The sequence below is a fragment of the Amblyomma mixtum genome, chromosome 8 (genome assembly GCF_055824585.1).
Source record: "Amblyomma mixtum isolate Tamu chromosome 8, ASM5582458v1, whole genome shotgun sequence".
Classification (NCBI taxonomy): Eukaryota; Metazoa; Arthropoda; class Arachnida; order Ixodida; family Ixodidae; genus Amblyomma; species Amblyomma mixtum.
In genome coordinates this window covers 53,519,096-53,539,671 of record NC_143019.1, presented here as the reverse complement: position 1 = coordinate 53,539,671, position 20,576 = coordinate 53,519,096, and the positions used below count along the sequence as shown (strand labels likewise).

The 20,576-nt window shown below is 48.1% G+C and overlaps 1 protein-coding gene across 20 annotated transcripts in view; it reads left to right on the top strand.

Annotated features, from left to right (window-relative positions):
• LOC149332456 (uncharacterized) overlaps positions 1-20,576 on the top strand; it is a 160,344-nt gene that overhangs the window by 73,566 nt on the left and 66,202 nt on the right. For 14 of the 20 annotated variants that reach the window (XM_089558016.1, XM_089558017.1, XM_089558008.1 and 11 more), the window contains 4 exons: positions 10,000-10,053; positions 13,081-13,128; positions 13,217-13,270; positions 16,152-16,208. In XM_089558016.1, coding sequence (XP_089414142.1) covers positions 10,000-10,053; positions 13,081-13,128; positions 13,217-13,270; positions 16,152-16,208 — 213 coding nt within the window. Of the gene's footprint in view, positions 1-9,999; positions 10,054-13,080; positions 13,129-13,216; positions 13,271-16,151; positions 16,212-18,088; positions 18,241-20,576 lie in introns of all 20 variants that reach the window. The other 6 variants (XR_016285212.1, XR_016285211.1, XR_016285210.1 and 3 more) reach the window with 3 other exon arrangements.

Sequence of the window (20,576 nt, the reverse complement as noted above, 5' to 3'; positions counted from 1 at the left end):
GCGTTAAGAGTAACCCGAGTGTATATACCTGTACATCCGTTGTTCGGCCATCTCGCTGACGCCCTGAACCACAAAACTGCCCTCATTTCGGCCCTCCTGCACCCGCGTTCCAAATTCCCCCAGAGTTGGCGAGACCGCCGTACGAACCCTTTTTATCTTACAATTTCAAATTTTTACTTGAGCCTAACCACCAATTACCACTCTTTTAGCGTTGACTGTGATAGGTCGAGCCATTGTGAACTTCAGATTGTGACACCTAAAGAAATGCTCACCCAAACTGGGCCCGAATATATTTGACAACAGTAAATGATATTGGTCCCTTAGATTAACTTAAAGCTTCTGTGGAAGTGCTCACTCGAGATTTACACCGAAATACTCTGCTTAGCCCGATCAAATAACTAGCTTTACTCTCCGCGACATTATGCTGGTGGCTGAGCTGTTGGCTTATATCTTATCATGTAAGTACAACCGTCTTCACAGAGCCACCAGACCTGCACCACAGGCTTCTCCGGCCTATCGACCACCACTGCCTGCGTACAGGCCACGATAAGGCGACGTGTTCGCAGATCCATTTCCAGTGCAATATTGTCACGTTGTGGTGACTGCAGTCCGGCGAACAGGAAAACAGTGAGAATGTATTCAAAACGAAACTCCTTATCTGGGCTGAGTTGTGCCCGCCAAGAACTGAATCACTCGGCGGCGGCGTAGCAACAAGCGTGCTGCGCGGTCGTCGAACAGAATGGCCGCCGCACTCAGCCATGCTCTTTTTAAAGCTGATAGGGAATTTTCGAGATAAAAATTGTGAAGTTACTAGAGCATTCTTGAACAACGTAGAGTCGGCTCCGCCTGGATGCGATCAATCGAGATCAATCTAGGCGCTTCTTGCATCACAAAGAAAGCGATAAAGCGGCGTGCCGGCAGCTTTGAAGAATGAACGAACACTACGAACATTTGCGGCATTACTCCCCCCTCAAAGAAGCATCGACCCGATGCTTTAGTACATAATGCGGCCGCAGCCAACTATAGCGGATTCTGTAAAAAATTAACACCAAGGGTGTAAACACAATGTGCTTTAGCGGGCATAATGGGGCTTTAGACGTACGACATGGAGAACCTTTGGATGTGCGCGGCGTCGCTAGGATGCAGTCATTTCGTCAGGGACGACTTCATAGTCCAGTTCACCTAGCCGACGAAGAACCTTGTAGCGGCGCAAAAGTTTTTCGCTCAATTCGCGGCGGCGAATGGGCGTCCTAACCCAGACTAGGTCTCCAGGCTTGTATTTCGCGTTGCGTCTTCGTAGGTTGTAGCGTCTGGCGTCGCTCCGCTGCTGGTCTTTGATCCGTAATCTGGCAAGTTTTCGGGCTTCTTCTCCGCGTTGAAGGCGATGTCGACGTTATCTTCTTCGGTAACATTGGGCAGCATGGCGTCTAACGTGGTCGTGGCCTACCTGCCATGTACGAGCCTAAAAGGCGTCATCTGGGTGGTCTCCTGCACTGCGGTGTTGTATGCGAAGACGATGTAAGGCAAGATAACATCCCACGTCTTGCGTTTGGAATCGACATACATGGCGAGCATATCAGCGATGGTTTTGTTCAGGCGCTCGGTCAGTCCGTTGGTCTGCGGATGGTATGCAGTTGTTCTTCGGTGGTAGGTTTGGCTGTAACGCAGGGTGGCTTGCGTCAGTTCCGCCGTGAATGCTGTTCCTCTGTCCGTGATGAGCACATCGGGGGCTCCGTGTCCCAGAAGAATGCATTCACGAAAAATTTGGCGACTTCTGCCGCTGTTCCACTATTAGGGCTTTTGCCTCGGCGTAGCGGGTCAGGTAGTCAGTCGCTATAATGATCCACTTATTTCGGGATGTTGACTTCTAGAAAGGGTCAAGTAAGTCCATCCCGACACGCTGAAAGAGACTTTAGGGGGGTTCAATGGGATTCAGAAATCCTGCTGGTCGAGTTGGAGGGGTCTTTCGTCGCTGACAATCTCGGCAGGTTTTCACATAATGTGCGACATCACCAGACACTCGTGGCCAGTAATATTTGTCTTGAATGCGGCGGAGGGTGCGAGAAAACTCGAGGTGTCCTGCTGTCGGCTCGCCGTGTGAAGCCTGAAGAACTTCTCCGCGCAGACTTGCACGTACAAGGAGGTAGGTTGTTTTGTTCGCTCCAAAGTTCTTCACGAGGACATCATTCTGTAAACAGAACGAAGGCAATCCTCGCTTGAACGAGGCGGGGGGTGAAGAAACCTGCCTTCCAAATACTCGCTGAGGCATTTTAGGTCGGGGTCCGAGCGTTGCTGTTGTGCAAAAGAGCTGGAGCTGATGGGTCCCTGGAAAGCGTCCTCATCGTCATCCGGTGGCGGTGCATCTACAGGGGCTCATGACAGGCAGTCGGCGTCAGAGTGCTTGCGCCCGGACTTGTAAACGACGGCGACGTCAAACTCCTGCGGTGGCTTAGTGGTTATGGTGCTCGGCTGCTGACCCGAAAGACGCGGGTTCGATCCCGGCCGCGGCGGTTGAATTTCTTTGGAGGAGAAATTCTAGAGGCCCGTGTACTGTGCGATGTCAGTGCACGTTAAAGAACCCGAGGTGGTCGAAATTTCCGGAGCCCTCCACTACGGCGTCTCTCAGAGCCTCAGTCACGTTGGGACGTTAAACCCCATAAACCCAACCCAAACTCCTGGAGGCGCAGGCTGCACCGAGCGAGGCTGCCGGAGGGGTCCTTCAAACTTGCAAGCCAGAACAGCGCATGGTGATCGCTGCCCACCTTGAATGATCGTGCGTTCAGGTAGGGGCGAAATATCGACGTAGCCCAGATGACGGCAAGGCACACCTTCTCGGTTGTCGAATAATTAGCCTCGGCTTTGGACAGGGAACGGCTAGCGTATGCGATGACTTTCTCCACTCCGTCAATTTTCTCAACGAGGACAGCGCCTAGGCCCGCACTGCTTGCGTCGGTATGAATTTCAGTCTTGGCGCTTTTATCAAAGTGTGCGAGGATCGGCGGGGACTGTAAATGACGCTGAAGTTCCTTGAAACTTGCGGCGCTTCGCATTTAAATGGCACGTCTGCTTTTGTCTGGTGGGTCAGTGGCTCGGCGATGCGCGAAAAGTTCTTGACAAATCGTCGGTAATACGCGCACAGTCCGAGGAATCTGCGCACAGCTTTCTTATCGGCCGGTGGCGGAAAGATTGTGATAGCAGCTGTTTTCTGCGGGTCTGGGCGTACTCCCTCCTTGCTAACGATGTGGCCTAAACGACCAGCTCTTCGTAGGCAAAGTGGAACTTCTCTGCTTTCAAGGTTAGGCCGGACGATTTGATTGCGGCTAGTACTGTTCGAAGCCTTATTAGGTGCTCCTCAAAGCTCGAGGTGAACACAACGACGTTATCTTAAAGGGTCAGTCTACTCACCGAGATGAGTGTATAAAAAATGGCATATTCTGGTAGTTGGCCCCCTATAACATCAATAACGAGGGATCTGCGCCCGGTTTAGGCAGGAATTTATATTTTATTTCGGTGTTAAAAGTCGCGTAAAAATGCATGGTGGCGACCCCAAACGTTCATTTTGTTCAAGAAAGTGGTAGTCTTTTTTTGTAGAAGAATAAGTGAATATACTACGTACCATTTGTATGCCCCAATGTCAGCGAAACGCACGTTTTGTTCTAGTAAACTGTAGAAGGCGTACCGCTCGCTTTTTCTGTAAATCACATGAATATTTATAGTTACACGTACGCAAAACGCAGGCACATTCCCACCTTTAGTTCAGCGTATGCTAGCAGAGACGCAAAAATAAACTCAGCCTATAGTGGCGCCATCTGGTCGTCAGAACGGGAACCATTGCTGTAAACAAACTGACCCCATTTAAGCCTAGGAGCGGCAGAATCGTCACTCTAGTTATTAAAATAAAGCAAATTTATCTCTTATATGCTTCCTTATAGGCGAGATAAGACGAAGCGAAAGACAGGCGCCTCATTTATGGCCAGTGAACGCACTGAAAAAGGCAGCAACAACGAGAATTCAGTCCGAAGCGAGAGGTCCGGCTTCGACGGGCGCCGCCATGTTTGTCGCCGCGCGGCGGAAATTCAGATGGTTGCCAGATGAGACTACCATCTCATACAGATGTGTTCCCACATTAATAAATTCTATTTTAAAATGTTCTACCGCACTCCTTGGCACCACAGCTGGCTAAACGGTAATTTGAGTAAAGAGCTATCGGTTGCCGCAAAGAAAATATGGTCGATAAAGTTCAGTAGACTGACCCTTTAATATACCAGACAAATTTGCCACTTCAGGCCTGCCAGCACTGTATTCATTACTCGCTTAAATGTCGCTGGTGCGGAACAGAGACCAAACTTTTTCACCTTGAACTCGAAGAGGCAGTCTGGAGTGATGAATGCGGTCTTCTCGCGATCTCTTTCATCGACCTCAATTTGCCAGTAGCCGCTCTTGAGGTCCATCGATGAGAAACACTTATCATCATCATCATCATCATTTTATTCCAACATAAACATTACAGATGCTGAGGACCGTGAACAAAAAGCCTCTAGCTGGGCTTGATGGGGTTCACGGCCCCTAAAAATCATGGCATTGGCAACAAAACTAGGATACAAACACAACGCATCAGACATGGGAGGATGTGGCACAAATTCAGGACATAAGCAAAACAATTACAAGATTAGTAGAGTGTTTAATGAATTATACAATGCACGGTGTAATGCAGAAAAAGGTAGAAAGTGCAATTATTGTGGCTATGATATATTTACAACAAAAAAAAAACAGTATTGTGGCTATGAAGCAACTCGTTTGCTTAGAAGCGACGGGAGCATATTATGTAGCATCTGGTATCCATAGTTAGTGCGTGCTCGAGGTATTTCCCACAGTTCAGTACTGCGGGTATTCCGTGTTTTTCGTTTAGGTGTCAGGTTTGCTATGCCGCCTAAAATGTTTTTATTCTGTTTAATTCCGTTAGAATAACGCTTAAGGAGCATTGTTTTATAAATGTCAGGAAGTGTGATAATGTTTAGTTCCCTGAAGAGAGGTGCAGTATGACTATCGTATGCAGCGTTTGCAACTATACGAATTGCCTTTTTTTGTAGGAGGTGAAGTTTAGTAATATTTGACAAAGTGGTTGTACCCCACACTAGGTGACAGTAGTTAATTATTGAAGTAAAAAGGGCACTGAAAATAAGGCGTTTAATGCAAACAGGAGCAAAATATCGAAATTTGCACAGGATCCCTGTAATGCGACAAATTTTAGTTGCAACTGCATCTATGTGAGCATTCCAGGACATATTTTTTTCGAACAGAACACCAAGACATTTAACTTGCGACGCTGCAGAGCCGGTCCAATGTGTCGTCGATGCGAGGGAGAGGGTAGACGTCCTTCTTTGTGATGTTGTTCAAGCGCCGGTTATCAACGCAGAATCGAAGTGCACCGTCTTTCTTTCTCACTAGGACAACAGGTGCCGCCCAGGGGCTCTTTGAAGGCTGGATAACGTCGTCGCGCAGCATTTCTTCCACTTGGTCCCGGATGGCTTGTCGTTCTCGCGGCGACACTCGGTAGGGGCTCTGGCGGAGAGGTCGGGCGTGCTGGTCGGTTATAATGCGATGCTTGGCAATCGGCGTTTGTTGGACCTTCGGCGATGACGAGAAGCACTCGCTGTAGCTTCGAAGTAGAGTGCGGATCTGGTCTTGTCTCTTCCGGGGAAGGGCTGGGTTTATGTCGAAAGTGGGCGAGTTCTCTTGGTCAGGCGAATCTTCTACGGATGGGTTGGAGAGCGCGAAGAAGTCTCGTACGTCGGATATTTCGTCGAGGAATGCAATCGTCGTTCCTCTGTTAACGTGCCGGTATTCTTCGCTGAAGTTAGTCAGCAGTACTTCGGCTTGTCCTTTGCGGAAATGTGCGATGCCTCTTGCGATGCTGATTCCTCGGTCGAGAAGCAAATGCATGTTCTCCTCGATAATGGCTTCAGTGTTATTCGCTTCCGTGGCGCCTACGGTGATGATAACGCTTGAGCGGGGTGGGACACTCACTTGTTCCTCCAGGACACTAAGCGCAACGTGATGTTGCGGAGTTCTTATCGATGGGATGGCCTCGTCCGTGGAAAGTGTGATCATCTTGGATCGCAGGTCGATGATCGCCTGATGCTCATTAAGGAAATCCATGCCCAAGATCACTTCGCGGGAACATTGCCATAGCACTACGAAGGTCGCGGGATAGGTATGTCCCTTGAGAGTCACTCGCGCTGTGCATCGTCCTGATGGCGCAATGAGGTGGCCCCCTGCGGTGCGAATTTGTGGGCCGTCCCAAGCGGTCGTTACTTTCCTCAGCTGCGCAGCGAATGGTCCGCTCATCACCGAATAATCGGCTCCTGTGTCGACTAGAGCGGTGACTTTCCGGCCGTCGATAACCACTTCTAAATCGGATGTCCTGGCTCTCGCATTGCACGTCGTCCTCCGCGTCGGGTCACGGCTTCATCGGGTATGTGAATCGTAGGTGGGGCGTTTGGGCGAAGCTTTTCTTGATGGTGGCGTTGTTTTGAAGGTGGTTCGCGTCGTGGTCGAGGTTGTCGTTGTATGCGGCGTCGGTGTAGTGGGTGCGGCGTCTTCATACGGTAGGCAACCTCCTCGGCAGGCAACCTTACCTCTATAGGTTGCTTTGTTTAGTTTCCTCTACGGGGGCTAGGGGGCCTTCCTAGAACAGCCGCAGCGTAGGTGCGGCCCGGTGATGCAAAACGTGCGGTGGACGGCGGCGGCGAGCGGGGAAGACGGCTTGACGACACGTACTCCCCTCTGTGCAGGTAGTCGTTGATCTCCCGTGGTCGCTGGCCGGGGAATGGCCGTGGGGCGTCGATGGTGAAACCTCGCAGGCCGACGCGTCTGTACGGGCCGTGGCGAAGTACATGACCGGCTTCGCTGCAGTGGAAGCACAGCGGCCGGTTGTCGGAAGTCTTCCAGGCGTCGCACTTCCTGGGGCTGGGGCGTCGTTCGTAGGCTGAGCGGGCGGCGTCAGGGGGGGGCGGCGTTTGGGAACAGCTGGTTCACGTCGAAGAGGCGGACTTCGGCTCTATGGTTGGGGCTGAGGTCTGCGTACTGCAGCGGCGTAGGTTAAGGCTGGAGTTTCTGCTAAAGGCGAAAATGACGGGGCGCCAAGCGCATGCTGCACTTCTTAGCGTACGATTTCTTCAAGGGTCGCAACTTGAGGGTGATTTGAAGGCTGTAATAGGAGACGCAACTCTTCTCGTACAATTTCACGGATGACATCCCGAAGGTTGCCTCCGAATGCTGCGCCATCCGAGAAGGTTGTGGAGGTCACTTGGAACTGTCGATGGAAATTGCGGGCTCGTGCTTCCAAAGCTTTCTCAATGGCGGCTGCGTCACTGGTGAATTCAGCGACAGCCTTGGGTGGATTGCGGGTCAAATAAACGAAAAGTGCCTTTTTAGCACCACTCATCAGAAGCTCCACCCTCTTTTCCTCTGTCATGTCAGGATCGACTCATCGAAAAAGGCGCTTCATGTCTTCTACGGATGCGGACACTGACTCGTTCGGGTGTTGGATGCGTGACAGTAGAAGCAGCTGAGCTCTTTCTTTCATGATGATGCTCGTGAAGGCCTTCAGGTACTCCCGCTTGAATAATTCCCACGTCGCTAGTGAAGCTTCGTGGTTTCCGAACCAAATTCTCGCTGGTCCTTGCAAGGCGAAGAAAACATGGCTCACTTTAGACTGGTCGTCCCAACTGTTGAACACGGCGACACGCTCAAACTGCTCCAGCCATTCTTCAGGATCCTCGCCCGCTGAAGTGTTGAACGTGGGTGGCAGTCGGGGCTGGTGTAAAATAATGGGGGCTGGTGTCGCAGCCATGGCTGACGTCGAAATTGAGGAGTCCTTCTTCGCTCGCGTGCGGTCTGGTGCCAGTCCGAATTCTGGTGCACTCCTCGGGAGACGACGGCTGCTTCTCCCTTCGCCTTCGGTCGGGACGGCTTCCGCGGCTTTCTCGTGATCTTCTTCGAGACGGCTCCGGCTCCTTTGACAGCTCCCAGGGGGTGAGGGCGACAGGGACATCCGTTAGCACCTCCACCAAATGGCAAGTTGTGGTGACTGCAGTCCAACGAACCAGCAAACAGCGAGAATGACTTCGAAACGAAACTCTTTATTTGGGCTGACTTGCGCCCGCCCGACTTGCGCTGAATCACTCGGCGGTGGCGCAGCAACAAGCGTGCTGGGCGTCGTCGAACAGAATGACTGCCGCTCTCGGCCGTGCTCTCTTTAAAGCGGTTAGCGAACCTTCGAGATAAAGGTTGTAAAGTTACTAGGACACTCTGGAACAACGTAGAGAAGGCTCCGCCTGGATGCGATCCATCGAGATGAATCTAGGTGCGCCTTTCATCACAAACAAAGCGATAAAGCGGCGTGCCGGCAGCTTTGAAGAATGAACAAACAAACACTACAAACATTCTCAGGAATATCTACTGTTGTTCATACGTGGTAATATTACTTTCTATGATTTCTTTTTATCAGATCTGAACTGTTTCTCTCATGCTACGAAAAGCCAGTCTACCTAGACGCTCCTTCTGCAAAACGTCAACGCTGACTGGGGACGAGCAAGTGCAGTTTAGCATTTTTTGGGAATAGCCAGGAATTGAGATCTGCGAGGCGGCACTGGACGCACATTAACACCCGCACATCTCAAGCTTCTGTATCTGAAGTTGAGGTCGACATTTCGGTTGTGGAGGAGCGTGCCATTCACAACACTGCAACCCCTTCTCGGAGAACTACAAAAATATATTCGAGCCGCCTATTGCGTGCAAAGTGCCGTGGCCTCGGCTCCATATTCTGCTGTCTTCTGTTGTTCTATAGCTTTTTCTCAACTTTTTGAACCACTAATCAACATAACTAAGACAGGAAGGTCCAGGAAATATACTGCTCTAGTATACTCAACACATTAGCAAATCATACGGAATTGATCTTCAACTCGACGTCGTATTTATCATAGGTCCAAAAATGCCACATTATTACTGACATGTTACCACGGCATATTTCCAACTGACAAGTTAAAACAGCATAATTGCAATGCCAGCTAACATTATGAAATGTTCATCTCTGTTCTCGTACAATTTTTATTTGTGTAGTGATTTGCTCTCCCCTGTAACAGAAAGGGGACAAACAACTGCATTGCGTTTTCTACGAAGGCTCACATCTCTAGCGGCGCAATCGCAAAAATAACACTCTGCTGCACAAGGCAAGGGTAGCACAGCAGAAAATCTACGAGCGTCATTTTTCCAACCATGGGGCAGCACTCAAAATTAGGCACTCAGGTGAAATGCTAAATAAAGTTCCTGCTATTTCGCGTGAACACTGGAAAAACCCGTGCAGAAAAGTGCACCACCATTGACAAATATATGAGAAGCCACGAGTGTTTAACATGTACAGTCTTTGCCAAAAGTAACCGGGCAACAGTCGTTCCTTTCTTAACCACGTAGCCAAGCACGTATGGCAGCCCCTAAGCTCTTAATATGTCTAGACTAAGGTGAGCCCTCGTCCTCACGTTTTGACACCGTTCGGTCTTTAGGGCTGCTGTAGGTGTTCAGTTAGACAGTTCAGAAACAAAAACGAGCTGCTCAGTTACTTTTGGCAAAGGGGGTACGTTTAAAGTTGCTTTGATTGTACGCACTTTCGTGCATCCTTGAGGAGCTTTGTGTTCCAGTCTGTACAGTACAGTAACATAATATTCTTTTAGCATTAGTCGTACAAGAGGCACATTGTGTGTCCCGCAGTAAACACGCTTTCTTCGAGAAATGTTGCCTGTCACTATTCGTATGTTTTCATCTCGATTTCAGGGGAGGGTTAATTGCGTTGCATGTGTTTACCCAGAGTGTTTACTCAGAGAGTAATCGGGCGCTGTTGCACTGCTGTTTCTCACTTTGGCTTTACGAATAGACACAGCTGTCCGTCGGACAACAGTACAGCCGGCAGAGCCGCCGGCCTAATTGATATTCTCGTTGCAGCTTCCGTCGCCGCCTCCCCTTGCCTCCACGAGCCTGAGCAGCTGGGGGGAAACTGTAAGAACCATCTGTTTTTGTTTTCTTTCCCCCCACACATTAATCTTGTTGCCGTCGTGTGTATAATGGACAGTGGCGTGGAAGCTGTGGTGCCAGCACATTCGTCGGCTGGTGATATCACTCTGTCCTTCAGAGTGAGAGAGTCTGGCCTTCAGGCCCCGACCCTCCAACAAAGCTTGAACATTTCGTGGAAGCTCAGCTCTAGCACGGTTGGTGAGGTAATAAAGCAGTCTGGAATTTCTACGCGTCTAGAAAAGTAATTTCGAAATTGCAGCTCCAAGAGCGACGTAAAATATTATTGAACAGTTCACCTATCAATCACTACCTTCAGTGGTACTAAAGAACGCAAGAGTATTTGGAACCAAGGTCTCTTTTTCTGTTTTTGTTGCTGTTGGAAGGCGCGACTGAGCAATTATTTTAGATGTGTCCGTTACGGAAGCGATCCCAGGAGCCCTACATATCGCGTGCGATGCTCTACCAATTGTGCTATACGCCAGTGGTTGCCGCCTGTTCTGCCTTCGTAGATATTTTGAGAGGCTTACATTTTAATGCAGTGACCGCTGTCACGCCCAAGCGTAGTGCCGCATGCGGAACCCCATTTCAAGGGAGCAGTTTAAAAATGTTAGCGGTTTAAAAACTCAGACAGGACGCTCGACGCAATGGTTGTGCTTGGAAGTGGTCAGTAATCCTAAATGTGAGGATACACTTGGTTTTTAGTACCCGTGAAAGTAGGGGACTGGGCGGCGCATTACATGCGGAAGTCACAGCAGAGCCTGTAGAGCCTGTCTTGCGCAATCCGCAGTTACCTGTGGATTGCACAACATAGCCTAGCACACCTGCAACGTGAACGAACGCTCGCATGCAATCCTAGAAGGAACGCTGTGCAGTAGCGAAGAGAGAAAAATAAGGCTCTTGGGTTTCTGTCCAACTTGCGGGCAATGAACACGATGACCAATAAGACGCAAAAAAGAAAAAGAAAACGACGAGTCGAACCTGAATTTTTCGCTCCTAGACTCGGTTAACACTTAAAAGATTAACTCGGTAAAACGCACAAAACGTTAGGAATGTAGTATATCCGGTACTTGTGCACAGTGTACACTGCCGCCTTACCTCTATACTTTCCTCTATCGCTCCCCCTATTTTTCCCTCTCCCTGTGCTTTTATTCCCGCTAGCCGCAGCTCGGGTGCTTAGGTTTCGGTGACAGGTGCCGCGGCTAGCAACATCTTTTCCTGGCATTTTTATTTTTATCAATAATGAATAGCCACTAACAACAACAACAGAAAGTATGCGCCCAGACGCGCGTTCATGTGCATGTCTTGAACATGCAAAAGTAAAAGCACGCAAGAGCAAAGCACTTCCGAATCTCTCGCGAACAATCTCTTTCTCTGAAGTTCACTTGATATTAAGCCACTGTCGCTAGCTCAGCGGCAAGTTCGCACCCTCCGAGCGGGCACTGTGGTGTCAGAGCCGAGCTTTCTTCCCAGAAGGAATTTGAGAGGCGGGACAGCGCGCCGCGTTAGCGTGGCTGCTGCCTTGACGGTGTCGAACGGTCACGTTGTAGCGCTGAAGGAAGTTGAGGGATGCGCATTATACTGTTATGCGCGTGAAACCATTTCAGCTTTCTTCTAGGAGTACTTGAGGGCCTACGTAACGAAACACTCACATTATCCTCTCTGTATCACCGACAATGCTCTACGGCAAGCAACAACCATTTTTTAAAACTTCTGTCTTGTAGGAAGTCCCCAGGAGCCCCGAGGGCTCCTCCGAACCCTCCACACCTTTGGACCCCAGGTGTTCGAAATTTCCGGAGCCCTCCACTACGGCGTCTCTCATAGCCTTAGTCGCTTTGGGACGTTAAACCCCATAAACCAACCAACCTGTTTCGTGGATTCAGGTTATGCAACCGAGGCGGTTACAAGATGAACCACGCATTCGCTCGCTTCGGACCCTAACTGGTCCTCCCTGCCGGACTCTGCCATCGATGGCTTGACCACCGTATGAACGTCGTATTCTCGCATTATAAACTCTCTTGGACTGATGATATAATTCAATTGTGATGACTTAGTTCAAATGTGATTACTGCAAACAGCAAGACGCATCCAGGAAATGTGGTACAAAAACATTCTCAACAAGTAGTTAAAAACAGACGGTCCCGGAAATTTTAAAGCTATTCTACCGAAGCACCACAAGGCTTGACCAGCTTTTCGGAAAATATCAAAGAATGAAATTTCAAAGTTTGAACCAGAATAGAAAGGGGCATACCAAGTGCATCGAAGAGGGCACGTCGTACAGCAAACATCAATAGAGATACGAACAAACTTTACGTAATATTACGAAAAACACTGTCTCAAACACTAGATTACAGGCAGAAAAACTAACATACTGTAATCGGAGAATACGGCGCACGCATTGTCTGGTACAAATGTCTCGCGGATGCGCGAAAGTAAATTCAGACACATATGGGCCGAGCTTTACAACTATCATCTGATTTCACTGCGACGTAGGAGGACGTGATCGCGACCTTCACTGACCACTCTTGCACGGAGCTTAACGGCATGTCAGGGCCCCGTTGTTCCCGGTGTTACGTCACTTCCACCCTACTTGCCTTCGCAGGCATTACGTTCTCCTGAACTGCCCCGCAGCCGACACTAGAAGACGTTTCGAATAATTGCGCATAATCTGAATTCCCGCAAAGCTTCACTTAAACTCTATTTCACCGCTCTTATCTCAACTTTTATAACTTCCTCATTTATCATATACAATATCGATAACGTTGTAAAACACCACATAAAATATTCATGTGTCATGAAGGGTCAAAGAGCAACACTTAGCCCTAATGCCTGATACCAGTGCCTTATAAGGATGCCATCTTTTAGGCCACCACTCCCCTCTGAGAGTGATTTCCCCTGGACCCCGTCCGGTGGCGAGAGCGCTGTAAGGGTTTTTCAAATCTCCAGTATGCTGACAAGATGTGAACATCCACACTTTTACACCAAGAAAAAATTTCCCTCGTTTCTGTCATTTAGTTCTCAAGATCCCCGTCACCAGCTGGTTCCGCGGGTTGGTGCACCACGGTAAGAATATATGTCACCCTGTGTACGTACTTAGTGACAATTTTCCTGAAGCCCATACTAATTTTTTCGGGAATGTTTTATCTTCTAGACGCCACCTCCATTAGCGGAATCCTCAAGGACAGCCCTCCCTTCTGAGGCGACGGTAAGAGTAAACCAAATTGATATACCTCCGCATCCGTTCGTCGGCCATCTCGCTGATGCCCTGAACCACAGAACTGCACTCCTTTCGGTCCTCCTGCACCCTCGTTCCAAAGTTCTCCACATGTGGCGAGACCGCTGTACGAACCCTTTTATCTTCCGATCTCAAATTTTTTACTTGCGGCTAGCTACCATTTATCAGTCCTTTAGCATTAACTGATGATAGGTGGAGCCATTGTGAACTTCGTCAAGCAATGAATGTGACCCCCTAAAGAAATGCTTATCCAAACTGGGCACGAACACAGTTGACTGAAGTAAATCGTATTGGTCCCTTGGCGTGAAGCTCCTCCCTCGTGTGACGCAGCTTTTGCGTATGGCCCTCTGCCTTTACAAGAGTGCACAGCGAGCGGCGGCGCTGATGAATTTTCGTTCTCGGCAGCGTTTTCCTTCTTGGCGCGCGAAACCGATGAATCACTGTTCGGTCGGCGAGAAAGGAGCGCTACTTCTTTAAGCTATTGCTTCTACAGATGGTGGAAAGACGCTATGCCGCTCGCTGTGCACTCTTGCAAGGCAGAGGGCAATACGCAACAGCTGCGTCACTCGACGGAGGTGCTTCACGCCGAGAGCCGCGGTCTCGCATGCGTAATTAGACGAACTGGGCCGAAATTTTAGACGTGCGTATCTCAGGGCACAGGCGTGTTACTAAAATTGTAGAAAATGGTATAGCCCTGAAAAGCAAATGCCCCAAGTTCTAAAATATAAATATGCATGCTTACATAAGGCAATAAATAGTTAATTTATTTTTAGCTAATTACTGAATTCATGCAGACAAAAATTACCCCAATTTGTCTCCGCCTGGCCGCATTACCAACGAGCAAAAGCGGCACTAGCGTACGGCTTTTCGCATTTTTTAAAAAAAATCAGTAAAGTCTAAGTTTTAACGTCCTGTATATTCGAGGCATCTACTGCGGGCAGACTGCCGCGGCCTGGACATCTGTCGGCATCAAATTTGCTTATTTACAATTTTTCGCTAGTTCGCAAAACCGCATTAACAGCATTTAAACTCTCTTTTTCGATCATGTTTTTTTTTTTTTTTCATTCGAGACTGTGGTAAAATGTATTCGCCTGTCTACACATGTTATGTTGCTATGCACTGCTGTGTACAACCCGGTTTTCGCTCTTTTCGTCTATTCCGCTGCTTCGTACATATTGGAATCCAGCGCTTTCTATACCACAATGATTTGCACCTAATGCTTTGATCAATCCCTGTGGTTGTTGCTGGGCAAAGTTATAATGTCTGTTACTTGAAACAAGTTTGAGTAGAGGAAAATGACGAGTTTATTTCATAAAAACAGCGCTCGCATTCTGTGTCACATTCCCTTCTAATAATCTTTCCAAGTTAGGTGGTGTAGAAAAGCATGTTGTGAGTGCTACGTTTTTCATCGGTTATTACCTCAATAGGGCCTGGTAATACAGACTGATTCAGTAGTCCGGAAATTAGCCCACACTCTGCCTGTCAGATTCAAAACCAGTCTCCTCGATGGTATGGTCGCTACGGTCAAGCTTGCCTTCCTGCGCGCCAATACACTGAATTAAGGTCAGGAATACCTTAAACGGCATCTCAGGAATTTTTTTTACCTTCACGCATTTTACCGAAGCTGTCCCGGCACGTGCTTCAGAGTCTTCTAACGCTTTGTGCAGAATTTGGCCGCTGGGTGGTGTTTTCGTTCGGCGCAAATTTATTGTAAATTTCCCCGCATGGTGGCGTGAATCAGCTCAATTTCTGCGGGCCACCTTCCGTGCGGCGCATCGTGAACTGCACGCCCGGCGATAGTCGCTCTGAGCTTGCTGGAAAAAAAAACTGTCGGCTTAGCTAACCAATAACGACGCAAGGTTTTTTTGACGGTATCCGTGGCGTCTCACACGGTCAAAATCTTTTGATTTGGTTTGAATTTCCCGTCTTTTATACGGTGTTCTGGTGTTTTATAACTGTTTTTCTCAACGTTTTGAACCACTATTCTTTGGAACTATGACATGAAGGTCCAGGAACTGCAATGCGATAGTCAACTCAACATGTTAGGAAATCCCCCGGAATTGATCTTTCAGTCCAACTCGTATCTAGCTTACGTCCTAAAATGCCATATTATGACTGGGACTTAACGCGGCATATTTCCTCTGCAAGCTAACATTATTAAATATTCATCTCTCTATTTTGGTGTAAAGTTTATTTGTGGTGGTGATTTCCTCTTGCCTGTAACAGAAATTGGATGAATAACTGATTTGCGCAGCCTACGAAGGCACACATGTCTAGCTGTGCAAAAGCATCAAGTCTATGCTTTTTATGGTAAGGGTAGCACAGAAGAAAATCTAGGAGGGTCATTCTTCCAACAACGGGATGCACGAAAACAAAACAATGAATGCAAAACTAAAATAAGTTCCTCGTATATGCCATAAATACTGGGGAAAACCCTGTAGGAATGTGCGCCATCATTGAAAAAAAATATGAGAAGCCACAAGTGTGTAACATTTACTTTTCAAGTTGCTTTTCTTGTGCTTATTTTCGTTCATCCTTGAGGAGCTTTGTGTTCTGTCCTCTTTAGTACGGTAACATAAAATTATTTAACAGTTACCATACATGAGGCACATTGTGTGCCCGCAGTAAACACGTTTTCTTCAAGAATTGTTGCCTGTCACTGTTCGAATGTTTCCATCTCGATTTCAGGTGAGGGCTGCGTTACCTGTGTTTACTCAGAGTGTATAAGTAGTCGTGCGCTGTTGTACTGGTTGCTCTCACTTTGCTTTTAACAATAGATTCGGCTCTCCGTCGGACTCCAGTACAGCCGGCAGAGCTGCCGGCCTAATTGTTATTCTTGTTTTCAACGCAGATGCCCACCGTCGCGGCGTCGCCCGACATTCCGGCCTCCGCGGATCCCTGCTGGCAGGTGGTAAGACCACCTGTTTTTTCCCACGCATTAATCTTGTTGCTGTAGTGTGTAACAATATTAACAGTGGCCAGGAAGTTGTGATGCCAGCGGATGTAACGGCTCGTGATAATGCTCTGTCCTTAAGTCAAAGTAAGAATGCCTGGCCTTGAGACCACCACCCTTCAGCACAGCTTGAACATTTCGTCGGTAACTATCTACGAGACGGAAGAGAAAGGAGAGAAGAAACCTTTATTTATAGTCGGGATAGTTATCGCCCTGCTAGATGGCCAGCTGGTCAAGCCTACTGGCAGCCTCATAGGCGCACCTAAGGATCCGGTCTTGTATGTCCGGGTCTGAGCTGCGCAGCAGGGTCTCCCAGTCGTCTGGAATCGGGATTTCCCCTAATTCTGAAAAGGGGGGAGGGGTTCTGGTTGCATGCCCAGAGTATAAATTTAGGGGAGCTCTCTCATCGCAGAGGGTGCGTTGGGTAGAAAATTGGTTTGGGAACATATGGAAGAAAACTACCGGGTTACGGAAGGAGTTTGAAGTCTCCTTAAAGGTGCACTAAAGAGGAATCTGAACTCGTCTTTTTACCGGGGGAACTCGATCTACACGTTCCGAGCATTCTTAGAAATCTCGATTTATTGCCCTGTGTGGCCGATTTCTCTAATTAAATCGAATTAACGTCCGGCTCCCGCCATTTTTTATGAATTCTCCCCCGTACGGAGGGCGGAGTCAACCAACGCGTGGAGTGCCTTTCACCCAGTCCCGTGGCAGCTTGCCGCTCTGCCATCGGCGGAGTAATACGTAGCAATCCGTAGAAACAAATAGTCCGCGCGTATTTTTATTTCTGCGGGCTTATTTTGCGGCTATATTATCTGCGAATGAAAGTATTTTTTCACAGAAACCTAAAAAACAAAATTAAGCGAAAGAAAGCCTCCACGGAGCTGGCTGAAAGCCACTCCACGCGTTGGTCGACTCCGCCCACCGTACGGGGGAGAATTAAAAAAAAAGGCGGGAGCCGGACGTTAATTCGATTTAATTAGGGAAATCAGCCACACAGGGCAATACATCGAAGTTTCTAAGAATGCTCAGAACGTGTAGACCGAGTTCCCGCCGTAAAAAGACGAGTTCAGATTCATCTTCAGTGCACCTTTAAGGTGATTTCCTTCTCTTTAATGCGATTTTGTACGGAAGCTGAATTTTCGTTAGTTCAAGGAGTGGATTAGATCATGAAATGAGAGGATTAGCCGCGGCGGCTGAATTTCGATGAAGGACTGTGGCCTGTGTTCCCGTAATCTCTGCGACTGCAAATGCTCTGTCGGGAACTGGATACTCAGCCGCATTTGAAGTAGACACCTGATAGTTGCTTATATTTCCGATTGAGAGCCAGAGCCCTGGTTGTCCTCCTACCCTTGTGGTGCACAGGATGCATGTTTTTGGGAACAGTTTAACGCATTGTTGCACAGTTTAATACATTGTTGCACTCCCCTCTCGCCCCGTGAAGAGTCGCCCAACGGTGAAAGGCCACCGGCTCACACTATGCTTCTGCATCACAGCGGCTAGGGTATAATCTAGGATATCGAAGCGGGGTCTGGCGCTGGTTCCGATCCACGACGGCGCCCGTGACGTGGGACTTACGCGTGCCATACCCTTAAGGCGGAGCTGGATATCGTTAATGGTTAACGCCCATATGTACGAAACTGGTCATTCCGTACTTTACATTAATAGATCCCTGCGGTCGGTTGAGCTTGTGAAGAGTGGAGGCCCAGGCTGCTGCTTTCGAGCAACCACTCGTGACATGTTAATTGCCACCTGCCGCTGTAAGCTGTTTGTTCGCAGTCCGGTTGGCCGATTATGACGACGGCACGCAGTCACGTGACTTGGGTTAAATGCAGGGGTTCCGACCTGCTCTTGATGCACACACCCATGACTGACCGTCGTCGGGAAGTGGTGTGCAATGCGGCGGAGCCCTCCACCCCCTTCCCTGTGCAACCTCCGGAGGGAGTCGAGATTACCGGTACTTTCGGCCCGGTGGCTCCAGTGGCAGGTGAGTCTAGCGGGCCCCGCCGCTATCGGACCGTCCTTAGTGAGACAGTTAACGCGAATGTCGCATATAACCTTGATCTTTGCATTTTTATGACTTCTTGGAACAAGATAACATAGCAGTGTTTTATAGATATAGAACTTTTAAAGAATATAACTTGTCAGCAGGCGCTGTCACGTCTATTGGGCTCAGAAGAAAAACTCGTATTCCAATACAGCCCTGCTTTTGTGAATGCAAACGCAGTCGGAGGTTGGCCACTAGTCTTAGGGGCTCACACTGCGGAGGCGAGTGATGATTCGAACTGTAATCTGTAGATGGAAGCGCTTAAGGATTGGCCCAGTTTCTTTTAAACGCCCAATTTTAGTATGACGTGTTTTACTGGCTTATGAATGCTTTCCTTTGCACAGGTCGTTGGGCAGCCCCGGAGAGGCGGAATTTTATTTACCTGAGTGAAGCGCAGTTCGAATGGCGTTTAATTGCTCCTGAACCACAGTTGCGTAGATTTCATGTTTTACAGCAGAGCCGACAAGCCTTGTGTCAGCGCTATTCAACGCCTTCAATTCAGGCGCCGCAGAGGAAGACAAATGGCACGTGACCTGACTCGAACGCAAAGTTGTCCCTTTAAGGCCTTATGTAGAGGCCATTTAAAAGTTTCACCGTTACTGTACCGGTCTTAGAGGTGTTTGTTTTGAACTCTCCTGATTGTAGCCTTCAAAAATCTGCTTGCAACTGATTGGCTAGCCTGATTGGCTACCCTCATATTGGCTACCCTCATATTATTCTTTGCTAGAAGGAGCCTGCGCGCTATAAGAGACCTGTCCCATGGGTCGAACTATTGATGTTCAGCGCATTGAAGTGAGCTCTTGCAATGAGCATTAGTGGTCAGTTGCCAGTTTCTTAGCTTCAAAAAGCGTGCTTTTCAACCATGGGTCTTAGGCTTCCTGGGCTGTAACGTCAGTGGACTAAAAAATTCTGCCATTGTCAAAATGAAGCAGAAATTGCTGTTGTATTTTCCGTTGTAAATTTCGAGTCGCAGCACTGGAATGTGGCGGACTATGACTAGAGTTGCAAGTTTTCTGAACTTTTGGTCCACAAATATTATTGTGTCGTGAATCTCTGTCGGGAAACACAAAATTTCGGTTTTGTAAAACTTCATCAGTGCTGAGATGCAAATGCAACATCCTTCCTACCTATTTTCTTCTTTCTAGGCTCCTAACAGGTGTTTGCACACTGTCTGCACCGACATAGCTTAAAGTTGCTTTCCTGTTTCTGCTGTTTAAGTCATTTAGTCATTTATGGTGCCATGTACCATTCCGGATGAAAGAATGAGCCAGAAATTTGCAGCTTTTTCTTGATCTCTACAGAAACTGTTTGAAAAATGAAACACCTCGTTGGCAGGTAGCTTGGCACCCGTAAATTTGCTGACCACTTGTTGCAGTGATGTGATTGCCATGTCAGTTTAACCAAAGTACACGAAAAGACTGGTACTTCTACGAGCTGCTGTATAATGACAAACTATAAGTAATGTGCACCAGGATTACACTAAAAGCCCGTACCTTTTTCAAGAACAAAACTGAGCTCTGTTATAATGTGTAATACAATGAACATCAACATCACATCTCAGATGGGCAAGGTGGCACCAGTGGCCACCTTGATTTTCTCTGAAATCCTTTTTCCAGTAGTTCTTATGAGGTTGGGTGCTATGATTGCGTCCAGTGTCATAAAAATAGAGGAAAAGCAAAACGGGAACTGAAAATACACTGTAATTTTGCTTTGCTGTCTTCTCAAGTTGTGGAGGGGTGTCCAAAAAAAGCCAAAATCGTGCATGCTTCAGGCATGCGTCAGCATTATGTTTCGTGTCTTTTCTGAGCCAAAGTGAAGGAGTAGCACGCTACTGAAGACTTCTTAGTCGGTATCTGTTCCGGAGTTTGCTCCTTTGCCCTGTTGAATTATAGTTATTGCATTTGTCGGAAGCTTCAGAAAAAATGAGTGTGCAGGTTCCCTGAAATTGGCATTTTTTTTCCTGAGCTGTAGGAAAGGGGAAAAAGATAGATGATTGGTTGAGGTCAATTCAGGAAAGAAAACACGTGCACATCAACGTGCATATGAACATGTGCACATTAACGTGTGCACGTGTTTTGTGTGTGCGGGCGTGTGCGTGCGTGCGTGCGTATGGGCATGCAGGATGATATGTTTAACTGCTTACAGATTTTTGTTTTGGAAACTGTCAGAGGTATGTCTGTTCAGGTGTGTTGTACGGCGGCGTGGACGATGTGTGTGTGGTAGAGCCCAATAATTAGATGTTTTAATTAAATCCAGTAGACGAGACTAATCAGCTT